This window comes from Oryzias latipes, chromosome 6, assembly GCF_002234675.1.
Source record: "Oryzias latipes chromosome 6, ASM223467v1".
Taxonomy (NCBI): domain Eukaryota; kingdom Metazoa; phylum Chordata; class Actinopteri; order Beloniformes; family Adrianichthyidae; genus Oryzias; species Oryzias latipes.
In genome coordinates this window covers 3102156-3115312 of record NC_019864.2, presented here as the reverse complement: position 1 = coordinate 3115312, position 13157 = coordinate 3102156, and the positions used below count along the sequence as shown (strand labels likewise).

Sequence of the window (13157 nt, the reverse complement as noted above, 5' to 3'; positions counted from 1 at the left end):
TCATTCTTTTGTTGAAGTTTATTAAATCATTTGAGTTGTGTCTGAATTCCTTCACTACTCACTACTTAGTGCACTATATAGTGCGTTTGCCATTTTGTAGTGCTGTCTGAATGGACAATTTCAAAATCCAGTGAGCCAGAAATTTCCCAGAAGTCTCTGCGAAAAACCAGTGTGCATCAATGCTCACTAGATAGGCAAATATGGACCACAATGCATTGTGTTTGAACGATTTGGGAATTTTATTTTATTTGAACTCAACTGAATTTTACCTTTATTTTAGCTTTTTATGAATCATCCAAGTTCATATCTTCAGAACACAATATATTCATAAATATTTTTATGTTTTTTCTTCAGAAAATCGGTGATGTCATCTTTGCCATTAAAAACATGTAGTGAGGATGGTTTCCAATTACTTTTGAAACCCACGGCACTAGACGGTTGTTAGGGAGGGAATTCAGACATATTCTTTGTCTTTTATGTGTTTTTAGATGTAAATTGGACGACAGGATTCCTGATACTCACAGGAATAAAGTTGTGGAATCAAAATATATGATATAGAGATAAACTTTTTATGTAAACCTAAAATGTGAGTTATTTTTTTTTTTGCTGGAAGGCATACTTTTCTAAAACTGTGAGCATCCAATAAAATAAATCCAATAAATCACTTTATAGGGAAAGAGTTGAAGTGTTTTTAAAAGGAAAGAAAAAAAAAGGTGGATCAGATAAGCGGGCATCAAAATCTGTCAACACATAACAACATAAATAAATCATCCAGTGATCTGCAAACAAAAACTTTTTTTCTGCACATCCTGCTTTTGCCCCCCTCCCCCTCCCCCGCTGAAGTCAGCCTCCAGCCCACCTCAGCTGGTTTCCTCAAGGCAGAAACGACTCTCCATGATGTTGCATCAACAGCCCGCCCTTATGGTTTGTGGAAGTGTGACAGCTCTTGAGCACAGAGTTTTAAACCCGCTTTGCTGTCTTGCGATGCTTTGAGGAAAATACAGCATGTTTGTCTCTCCGCGCCTCAGAATTGTGGAAGTCCAGAAGCTCCACCCCTGATGTAAGTTAATGCATGAGATGTACATTGAAGGAAGAGCAAGTCCGAACTCCAAAAACAAGACTTCGTGTCTCCACAGCATGCAGTGTCCAGTGTTTGGTGAGTACGTCCAGTAGCTCGTCAGGAGTTCCCCTTCCAACGCTTTTCTTCTCTGCCTCCCAATGGCCGGCGGCTTCTAACCGTCTCAGGTGCAGCATCCTCGCTCTGCGTGACAGAAGAGCGGGGAGTGCGGCGGCAGGGACGTGGAGGTAGAGGCCTCGGGGGAGGAAGCCGAAGAGGAGGATGAAGCTGTGGAGGTGAGCAGGGAGGGGTAGGGGGTCATTTTGTCAATGTTGACGTAAGTGGTATTCAGGAGGACGTAGTGCTCTCCGCTGAAGCTGGAGAAGATGGCAGAGATGCGAGACACCAGTTCTGAGAAGGAGGGCCGCCGCTCAGGCTTTGGATGCCAGCACTCCACCATGACCGTGTAGCTGCGAGGGAGGAGAGGAAAGATGTTACAGCAATCCAGTTTTATGAGGCAACAACATTCACAAAAACACAACAAATCTAAACCTAAACAACAGATTTAACCTGTGATTAAGTCTTTTAAATTAAGTATGAAATCACAACAGAAACCAATGCTTTACATTGCTTTAACCAAGTTTATAAAAAAGAAAAAATATGCCACACTAAAATTTTTTAAAGATACAATTTTCAACTTTGATCTGGATATAATAAGCTGGTTAACAATTATTCACAACTAATTTAAAACGAAAAAAGTACTGGGCTTTTAAGAATGATTTTTTGTAACACATGGATAGATGGACTCACTTCCCCAGGGGCTTCACCGCTAAAAGACATTTTTTAAAACTTCCCATTTTAAGGCATGTCCTCATTGCAACGTTTTGTAGGTTTTCAGAAGCCCTGTGACAGACTGGGAACCTGTTCAGGGTCAACCCCACCAACAATGGCTGGGACAGGCTCCAGCAACCCCAGAACCCCCCTCCCCTCCCCACCCCTCCAAAAAGAGATTTGGCAGATTAGGAAGGTAGATGGATGTTTGGAAGTCTTCAGAATTTTAGGTTTTACAAGTTAGTCTCACTGCAATCAAGAATGAAAGGCGTAGGCATAACCTGTAAGAGAGTAACCCTTGTGCTATCTTAGATGACCCCCCCTCCTTACATTGAGGTGTTCTCCCTACCATGACAAAGGTGGATAAAGGTGGAAAGATTTCATGTAATCCATGCACACCAGTGAAGATCACAAATCATTGAAGAAAAAAGGTTCAGAGCACTGTCTAGTGGGTCTAGATGACCCAACTCTGACCCAACCAACCCTTGTGCTATCCTGAGTCTATGGAATAACTAGTCTAATCCAAAACAGCTTCACAAAGCTGAGACACTTTAAACCTTTACTATAATTCATTGAAACCTTTTATTAGCTTTTTCTTTTTGTTTTGTACATTTTAATTTCTATTTTGTGTTGTGGTTGTTGTGTTTTGTGTTGTTACACTTTAAATGTATTTAAAAGGAAAAAGCTAAACATTTTTAAATGAAAAAGTTGATTTGTAAGTAGTTGTTTTTCAGATTTGAGCCTTTCCTGTTAACATTTCATCTGCTTCTAGCACCGTGCCCCCTCCAGCCAGAATGACTCTTTTACTTTTGAGGATAAAGAAACTAGTAGTGAATTACTTTTCAAATAAGTAATGAGTAAAGTAATTTTAATTTCATCCAGTAACCAAAGTAAAGTAATCAATTACTTTTTAAAAGTTCGACCTTGTCTTCGACCTGCCACAGGCTGGGACATCCCTAAACCCCATAAGGGCCGTCCGTCCCCCTCATATGAAGGCTTAAGCTATAAAAATGACTTGAATTATTCCTAAATATGTGATGACATGAACTCTGTTTAAGACATTTTCTGAATGTCCTGAACTTGGAAGGATGCTTGTTTATGACTGTGGTTGGTTAGGCAGGTTCTTTCTCTATGAATACAGAGTATTACATCTTGGTGTTACCGTCCCTTAAGTGGAGCCGATGAGAAGCACAAACACTTACAGGGCGTCAGGGCAGAACTCGGGCTGCAGCAGCCTCCTGCCCTGCAGGAGAAACACGGTGATGTCGAAAGAGTTCACATCAGAGTATGGCGGGGCTCCACGAGTCATCAGCTCCCAAAGCAGCACCCCAAATGACCACTGAAAAGAAGGGCATGAGTTAGGCTTTTGTAAATCCATGACAACATGTTTTCCGTGCAGACTCAGCCAACAGAAATCATATGTGATGAAAATCATTTTGCCCCACCACATCTGACTTGGTGGTAAACTTGTGCGTCTGCAGACTTTCCAGAGCCATCCATTTGACGGGCAGCTTGACCCCGCTCTTGTTGTGGACGCTGTAATATTCTTTGTCATAGATGTCTCTAGCCAGGCCGAAGTCAGCCACCTTTACTGTGTAGCTCTCATCCAGCCTGCCAGTGCAAACAAACTTTACTGGTTACTCATAAATTCACATATGTGTGTGTGTGTGTGTGTGTGTGTGGGGGGGGGGGGGGGGGGGGGGGACTGCAAAACATTACGTCACAAAACTGGAAGCTGGTAAAGCATTTGGGTTGATTAGACCAAATGCTATTTGAAAGACACATGTTGATAAATGTTATTGCAATTTTAGTTCATTCCCTACACATCCTGCTAATAATATGACATCATTGAATAACTTTCAGAGTCCTTTTACAGTTCATGTGTAATAGGTTAATGATAGAGGTGTAACCATTCATTTTAACGATTGGATTCATATCATAAGTTTTGGTTAACGATTCGATTCATAGTCGATATCGCTACATTTTAAATGATTCAATTCATACAAAATACATTTTTTTTTGCAATAAGCAAATAAGCATGAGTGGCAGCCCGCTACAGGTCATTTTGGTTCCATCAAAACTCTGTTCTGACCATTGACTGTATAAGAGAACTGGACAGTGGTAGTGTGACGTCATAGAAAAACCGTCTACTTGTGGCTTCAACCAAATGAAGTCAACTCAGTCGACATTTTTTTGTGATATGGATGCCGACATGTTGAAGCCAGATGACGTCGGTAAGCAGTGAATCGTTTTGAGTTATAGTTTCTATGGAAACCACTCTCGCCAATCAGGGTTGAGCTTGTTTGAAGGCCACACCCCTTTCCCCTGAAAGTGGGGTACACAAAACGCGTCAATCAAATGTTTTGACCACATACTTTTATTGATCTGATTGTTCAGTTTATAACTTGTCAAACTTGAAAATGAAAAAATATCATGTAAAAAATGAGGATTATCAAGAAAATGTATAAAAAAAACAAGAATGGTTATTCCAACCACCAGAATGACTGAATAGCAGCTGTTTATTTCTCCATAGAAGTCTTAGGACTTTGGCTTCTTGGAACCAGCGGGTGCTTCCTGTTTAAAATGCCAGAGGGGAGGGGCTAATCAGTCCAGTTGTCATATACAGTCAATGGTTGTGGCACAGTTCAGAGGAAATGAACCACATGTATAATTGTCCACAGAGGGGAAAGTACCGTAACACACTCATCCACACAGAACGTTCTCTAAGCATCAACATGTTAGCGTGCTCTCTTGCTGCCACCACACACTAAGTTGGAGTAGAAAGGCAAAACTGAAGCTTACATGCAGTTCCTGGCAGCCAGATCTCGGTGGACAAACTTTTTGCTGGCTAGATACTCCATTCCACGGGCCACCTGAAGCCCAAAACCCATCAGGTCCTTCACGGTGGGGTTCTGCAGGACACATTCATCATCACTGCCCTTGTCTTCTCTTATTTTAAATCAGTTCAGCACTGGAAGAAAAGCTTCGACTTGTTTTGTTGTTGCTTGACGCAGCTCTTACGTGCACTTCGTCACGGATGAAGTTCCGCAGGTCGCCATGCTTCATATATGGCAGAACCACCAGCGGTGAACCCTCTGGTGGAAGGCAGATTCCCAGCAGAGAGAGGACGTTGGGATGACTGAAGTCTTTCATGATGATCCCTTCCTTCAGGAACTGGGACACCTCTTCCAAGTCTGTGATGCCTTGTTTAACAACAATAAAAGAAAGAAAAGCCCTATTTATTTGGGATTTTGAACTTTAGACTTTTCTAATGTATTTGCATTTTTTTAGCTGAAGACATTTTAGAATGATGGATTTGGGATAGCATGAAGAATGACTTCTCAGATCAATAGAAGCAGCTGCTGTTCTGACATGAGTGGTAAAGTCAGTCCCCAGATACCTGTGATAGCTGTGGTGCAGAGTTTAGAGTGGCAGGGTTCTGTTTCTGCCTTGCCCACTCATGTGTTGTAGTGTCCTTGGGCAGGACACTGAACCCCCACATTGCTCCTGGTGGTTGGTGCCAGGTACTGGCAGTGTCATGCATCAGTGTGTGAATGTGTGTGAATGGAAGAATGGGACTGTGACTGTAAAGGGCTTTGGCCTTCCAGCGCTAGATAAGTAATCATTTACCATGAAAGCCAGCTACCTTAGAAAATCTAAAAGGACACATTTCCCAATTCTTATTTGTTAAATGCGTTGGTGCTTCTAGTGTCCTGAACTTTAGCTTTTCTGACTTTGCTATAATCTGATTGTGCAGATTAGGTGGATGATTCACCATCACCTGAGGTCAAACCCCAAAGACATAAACTAAAATAGCCATTTCAATATATTTCAAAATAATCATTTCCAATTGAAAATATGATGTTGGTAATTTTCCTCTCAGTTTTGATATTACAGACAGCTGCATTTAGGTAAAAACATCAAGTAAAGGTTCTCAACACAACAAAAGCAGAGAATAATAATGGCTTGACCTGTGAGTTCACTAAAATTAATAAAGAAACACTCAAATCCCAGTGGGCCCGACCCCAGGCGGGTTGAGCACAGCCCCCCCCCCCCGCTGTTGTTGGTGGCTCCCTGTGACTTCATGGGTCTTTTCTCCAAATTGCTCCAGCATCAATCTCCTGGCTATGGCTGACAGGTTACACGATTAGGCAGGACCTCACCCCCATCCTCGCCAATGGGCGCTCATTCATCACTGCTACTCCCAGCTGAAAGATTCCTGGCTTTAGTTCTCTAATGCTATTGGGGGGATGTGATATCATGCCATAAAAATGGAATATAATCTAAGCAGATGTCAGATTGAACAATTGTTGCTAGACATGAATATGTTTGGATAAGAAGAGGGGGCAGCTGGTCTTTTAAAAAAATAAATGATAAGGGTCAAGCTGGAAGACAAAGAAGCAACAAAACAAATGATTTCTACATCCTTTGATCGTATTGAAGCCAAAATGCAAAAGCACTGAGTTAAAATCCCTCTCTGATCATCTTTTGATCTATTGTAAAAGTGTTCCCAGTGCTCTTTTAATAATGATTATGCCGATTTTGGCAAAAATAGAAAAAACTGTATTGTTTCGTGGGACATAGTTTCTGCAGAGCGGCAGAAGTTCATTACAAGTTCATCTCTGAATTTCTAGTGAGTCAACGAGGACAAGATCAAAAAGATGGTGATTGACTTAAGAACGACTAACTTCCCAGCCCCTCAGCATCTTGGTCAGGTATGTGGCAGAGGTTGAAGAGTACGAGTATCTGACAGTAACCATCAACAGCAGCTTGAGCGGGAAGATCAACAGCACAGCTGTGTGCAAGAAGGCCTGCAGCAGACTATTTCCAGAGGAAGCTGAGGTCTTTTAGCATTTTCAGCAAGATGTTGGAATATTTGTGACCAAGACTCTGTTCTTCTCTGTGGTCTTCTAGGGAGAGCAGCATTTAGTCATTTGAATTAAAAATTGAAATAAAACAGTACTATTATTCTACTCATTGAAAAACAGATCTGAAAAAAGAGTATATTTTAATGGAGGTCAAAGTTTGAACCTCCTGCCTCCTATTAGCTATATTTTGCTCCTTTGGCTGAAATTGTGTCATTAAGATTTTTTGTGGCATCTTCTAGTCCCTTAAATGTGTCTGATGTGTGAAGTGTCTAAACTTAAGCATAAGCAGAAATTGCATTCCCTTTAAATTGGATTTCATAGAAAGTTTTAAATAGACTCAAAACATCTTTAGGTCAAGTCATATCACTTGAATCACTCAGTGATGCTCAAATTGATTATTAAATGTGAATGTATCCAAATATGCTGAAAAATATACAGGCTTTCATAAGGGTGTCCTAATTTTTTCACGTGACTGCAGCTGCACAAAGAGACTGAATTTATGAAGTGGTTATGGAAGAACTTTGAACAAACTCTCAAGGATAATCCCAAGCACCCTCTCCATCCTGGACTGGACGAACAGCGGAGCGCCTTTTCCAAGAGCCTAAGGGGCAGCTTCGATGCCACAATGACCGCTACAGAAGACCATTCTTGCCTCATGCCTTAAGACTGTATAATTCAACATCCTTGTGCCAGAGATAAGCTGATTTTTATTGTTGTTTTTTTGTAAATTTGCTTTATAAACTAAATCCTATACAGTGCTGTTGCAACAATCACATTTCTCAGGTTGGGATCAACAAAGTATCTTCATCCTATCTTACCTTATTACTGGTACAACCCAAATGGTGAGCTATACTGAAGCTATCCAACCGTCCGATTTTTAAAACCAAATCCCAGTTTGGACGAGGAAAAAAAAGGGGTGCATGAGTTGCGCTCATTATTATTAAAAATAATTTATTAAAAAGGGAAATGTGAACATTTCTTCAACTGATTCTCGCAATAAAGCAAAAATGGCTGAATACAATGACGTATAACATCAGGTAAAATGACTCAAAAAAGCACAAAGGCAGTTATTTTCATGATGTTGACGATTTAGGTCGTTTACCAAAGCTTGTTCAACTGACCCATTAAAATGATATTTTTTATAGATTTTTTGTTCCTTTATCTGTTTTGAATCCTTTGTTCACATTGTTCCTTATCTGCATGCTTGTTTTCTTTCATTTTCTTCTTTTGTAAAAGTAATTTTTTAGCTGAGTCGGACACAATAGTTGTAGCAGCTTTTTGGTGCATATTTCTATTATTCTTAAAGTGGTTATTTTCAGTTTTTGTGTGAAATCAGTGCTTCTCATTATTTCCAGTTCTATGCCCTCATATGTAGACAGGGTTGTACTTACGATTTAGGGACTTGACCGCACAGTGCAGCTTCTGGCCGTCTGGCTCGAGCAGCGTCCCATGATAAACACAGCCGAAGTGACCTGCACATCACAATGCATAGAATCTCTCAACATCACATAGTTTTAAAACCTGTAAAGGACAACCATCCGGCTTTCTTTTACCACATGTTTTTATTGCACATTCATGGTGAACAGTGGTTGAGAACAGTGCCCCCTTTCTCAAAAAGAGGGACCACTGGGGTCCTGAAACCACAGACAGGGAAAGTCTAATTCAGGATACTGGAGAGTAGAATTGGGTCAATGGTGGAACTTCTGGTTCTGGAGGAATGCTGCAGTTTTCTTTCCGGTTGGGAAACACTGGATCGGCTCTACAGCTTACACAGTCAGCCGTGATCCCAGCCCCTTCTGGGCGAAGGCAGGGGACATCCTGGACAGGTCGCCAGTCTGCCACAGGGTCACAATCACACACCCATGCACATTCACATCTAGGGACAATTTAGAGAAACCAATAAGGCTATAAAGCATGTTTTAGGAGAAAAGCCAGAGTCCCCGGAGAAAAGCCATGCATGCAGAACCACACCCACATTGGTGTTCTGTTTCAGGTCCCCCAGCCAGGGCTTAAATCAGGGGCCCTCTTGTTGTGAGGCAACCACTGCGCCCCAACACATTAAGACGAACATCAAAATCTTCCGAAGGAGAACAATAAGATTCTTCTCCATAACCTTCTGATTACATCATCAACACGTCATGGGCCAAAGCTGAGTTCCTGATGCAACGTAAATTCTTTGCTAAAGTTCAGATATTTGAACTTACACACCGCGATCAGATATTCACCGTGCTGTGAATATCTGGCCGCGCTGTATTGTCACACCTTGCTGTCCCTACCAGCTGGCTCCAGATATGAGAAAAAAGTGGAATGGATGAATGGATGATGGATGGATGAATAGTAGCTCTTAAGGCTCAAAGTTAAATTCAATTTCAGCTCTAATCATATTATCTGCAGTAGGATTTGTTGCTTACAAATTGCTTTGGTGCAGCTCCACTCCCTCCTCTTTAGCCATAAATGGGCACAGCTCTATGACCCCATTAAAGTGACCCATTCAGCTTGGTTTCAGACCTCCTCCTGGGAAGTGAGCTACATTTACAGGCGCTGGTAGATCACAGCAGTTCCCTAGTATGGATAAAAACATTTGTTTCTGTGAGTTGGAGCTTGAACCTTCAACTTCATCAAACAGGAGGTCAAAGGTGATTTCAATGGTCCACAATAATGATTTTCTTCATGTTTCACATCTTAAACAGCAAAGTTTCAGATTACTAAGAAACGATCTGCACACACTATCACAAATCTACCCCTCTGAGTAACCTAGTACAACGCTTTATTCATTAATACGCCTCAGCAACTATCAACCTGTGTCAAAACTCCCTAATTTATCCACCGTTTTATTGTGTTCTGTCCCTTTGTAAAAACGGCATGTTGGCAGCCTTGAAATGAGCGTGCCGTTCTTCTGTCACGTCCCTGCAGATGTCTGAGGGTGTTGGGTTACGCTGCTCAACAACAGATCTTGGGAAATCCAGCGGCAAACATCATGTCTACTAATAAATCTAGTCTTGATCAGAATTTTATCTGCCTGCTCGACCCTTTGATGTGAAAGTTGCTGCACGGAAGGGTTCTCTTTGAGGTGTCAGGCTGCCTGTTGTGCTTTCAAACATAAATGGGACTCTTTTATAGATCAAAATGTGGACAGTTTTCGTTTGTTGTTGACTAGTATGGAAACCTTCAGCCATTTTTCTCATGCATTCTGCATTTTCACCCCAATGGTAAAATTCACCCACATAACTTCAACCAGTGTGGGGGAATCGAATTACTCCTGCTGACAGGATCAGCTGCATGACTGACGCCCCACGCAGCCCCAGCATTGCATTTGAGTAGAACCCGCAGTGAAAAAGAAGCCGCTGAGACGCCGGCGTGGAGACTGACCTCTGCCGATGACCTGGTTCAGGTGGAGCAGCAGCTGTTCCCTGGTGATCACCACATGCTGCACCTCAGTAAGCAGGTCTGGGTGGAGGCAGGATGGGTCGATGTGGACGGGGGCCATCAGAAGAGGGGACACCAAATCGCCCTCCATGGCCAGGCTCATCCCAGAGCTCAGTGCTCCCAGTCTAGGAGACAGCAGCTCCCCGTTACCCCCATAGATAGGGGGGGGCACCCGGCACGTCTCAGGCCTGTCAACACCCTGATCTGGAGAGGCAAAAAGAGATGGAGGGGGGTCAGCAGTCAACGACTGCATCAACAGGACCTTAAGAGGTCAAGGTGTGTTACATGATCAGAGGGGGGCAACTATAAAGATGGGGGGCATTTGTAACGGGGATAGACCCTGAAAAGGGGAGGTGATCAGTTTTCTTTCAGTGCTGGGAAAGAAAAGCAGGTGCAAAGAAAATTGATGTTATTCAAGAAGTGAAAGCAAAAACAGGCTATAAAGCAATAAATCAAACATTTTCAAAATTTGAAAACTTTTCTTTAAATTAACAAAAGAATCTGTCAATGGGGTAAGAAAAATGGTCTAACAAGAATTTATATTTTAAGAAAAAAAAGGCCAGTCACGAAAACATCTTTTCCCAAACTAGGATTATTTTGATACTGAGAACTTTATTAATACACTTATTTATCTTGGAAAATAGAGAAAGAAAATGTTTTTTTTAAACAAGCATCTTTTTACTTTCTTCAGATTTTTGTAGTGCAGGAACAACCAGCCAGAGCTCACATGGATCGAAAGCTTAAATATGGAGTTTGAGCACCTGATCCAGCTCACCCTGAAGGCAGCCATTAGCTCATCAGAAAGTTTAGCTTCTCAGATTGTGAGCAGCACAAAAAGGCTCTTTTTTTTCATCATCCTCAGGATCGTATTAGCAGGAACCTCCCAGAAGCGCTCAGGGCCACGGGCACAGAAAGACACAAGTGCAAAGAGTTCAAAGAAGCTGAGAAATCTGAAGAGCTCTTGTTTTCATCTGAAGCATTTCATGCATACATTTCACCTGTGAAGTTACCACTAACCAACAACAAAACTAGTTAACCTTTTGGGTTACCAAACCCTGTCAAAGGTAACTAGTTGCTACTAATAGTGATTAATCAAAAATTTGCTGGATTTCAGATTAGTAACAGTCTGTAGATGTAAGTCAATTGAATATAAGTTGTTCTCTTCTAATTCATGACATATAAAAAAAAATGTCACGCTCGCTCTTAGCATATAGCTTGATGTCATCCATGTAGAGGAGGTGACTGATGTTGGCCCCATTTCTGAGTCGGTATCCATAGCCAGTCTTGTTGATTATTTGGCTGAGGTGGTTCAGACCTTTGCAGAACAGCAGTGGGGACAGAGCATCACCTTGGTATTTCCCGCATTTGATGGACACTTGTGCAAGTGGCTTCCCATTGGCTTCAAGGGTGGTTTTCCACAGCTTCATTGAGTTTCCTATGAAGGCTCTTAGAGTCCTGTTGATGTTGTACAGCTCCAAGCATTCAGTGATCCATGTGTGTGGCATTGAGTCATAGGCCTTCTTTTAATCAATCCAGGTTGTGCACAGGTTGGTGTGCCGTGACCTGCAGTCTTTAGCGACTGTTCTGTAAACCAGGAGTTGGTGTTTGGCTCCTCTGGAGTCTCTACCAATTCCCTTCTGTGTGTTGCTCATGAATTGATCCATGTGCCTATTTATCTTGGTTGCAATGATGCCTGACATGAGCTTCCATGTTGTGGAGAGACAGGTTATTGGCCGGTAGTTGGATGGGACTGCACCCTTTGCGGGATCCTTCTGGATCAGGATCATTCGCCCTTCCGTTAGCCATTCGGGGTGAGTCCCATCTCTTAGCAGCTGGTTCATTTGTGATGCCAGGAGCTCGTGGAGTGCGGTGAGTTTCTTTAGCCAGTAGGCATGTATCATGTCAGGGCCCGGTGCTGTCCAGTGGTCTTCTGCCGGAAAATTGAAGTGCCACAGGGCAAGTAGCAACTTTCTGATGACAAAATCTGCGCTCAGTGTATTTAAGTAGTGACGTATGTATTATAAGATGTCCGATTGGCCACCAGATTTCGTTTTCCCCGATAACTCACAACTAACTCTCAATCTGAATACACCCAGGAACAGGAACCACTCTCTGACCCATCCTGCGAGGTGGTCTTGGTTTGTTTCCTATCGGACAGAGCTTCGGAGATCCCTCAGTCCGAAAACAATGTGTCCTGGGAGTGCAACAACTGGACCAAAATGGCCACCATAGGCGGTGGTCACTTGATGAACCGCGGACAAATATTAAGCCACAATTATCGTGTTATAAAAGAGTTAAAAAGGGTCAAGGAGTGACAGCAGGGTTGGTTGGGGAGACAACTCTGCTCAACATACCATCCAGCAGAGTTGTTCTATAGTCCACTGACTCGTGGGAGACCATTTCATTGGTGGGACTCACGCTCCTCGCGTTTGCCAGCCGGTCCAGATGCTGGATGTGACCCCGGCTATCATACCACACCTCCGACAGATCTAGAGACAATGAGGGAGAAGGTGGGAGGAAGAAGAGGATGAAAGGCAGAAAAGAAGATGAAGTGTAAAAAAATGAGGGGAAACATGAGTTCACCCCACATGAACCCACCATGCAAAAACAAAATAGCAGACAAACATGCACACAGGTTAGAGAAGACTGAACTACAACGGAAAATATGCATACTAAACAAAATTAACACACGCTACAAATTATGTATGTATTTTTAATCAAAGAGTTTAAAATGTGCAGAGTTTCTGGATATGAGATAGCCACAGGACTGAAGCAGACTCTAACCGCTTAGAGACGCCTCCTTGTCTTACCGTCAACATGCTTGTTCCTTCTCCACATCAGCACTGATCCCAGCAGCAGCAACAACAAGCTGAAGAGAATGCAGCACAAAATGAGGACGGTGTAGTCCTGCTCCTGCGCCAGCATCACTCTGCCCAGAGTCCTGATGGAGTCTGCCTGTCGCCACTGAACAACAC

General features: G+C 42.5%; 1 protein-coding gene across 1 annotated transcript in view; it reads right to left on the bottom strand.

The window, feature by feature from the left end:
- Positions 1 to 242: 242 nt before the first annotated feature.
- met (MET proto-oncogene, receptor tyrosine kinase) overlaps positions 243 to 13157 on the bottom strand; it is an 85223-nt gene continuing 72308 nt past the window's right edge. Inside the window, exons 13-21 of the mRNA XM_011472878.3 lie at positions 12993 to 13146; positions 12537 to 12671; positions 10126 to 10386; positions 8148 to 8228; positions 4910 to 5091; positions 4691 to 4800; positions 3334 to 3499; positions 3091 to 3227; positions 243 to 1527 (exon numbers count right to left, since the gene is read on the bottom strand). Coding sequence (XP_011471180.1) covers positions 1242 to 1527; positions 3091 to 3227; positions 3334 to 3499; positions 4691 to 4800; positions 4910 to 5091; positions 8148 to 8228; positions 10126 to 10386; positions 12537 to 12671; positions 12993 to 13146 — 1512 coding nt within the window. The 3' untranslated portion in view covers positions 243 to 1241. The remainder of the gene's footprint in view (positions 1528 to 3090; positions 3228 to 3333; positions 3500 to 4690; positions 4801 to 4909; positions 5092 to 8147; positions 8229 to 10125; positions 10387 to 12536; positions 12672 to 12992; positions 13147 to 13157) is intronic.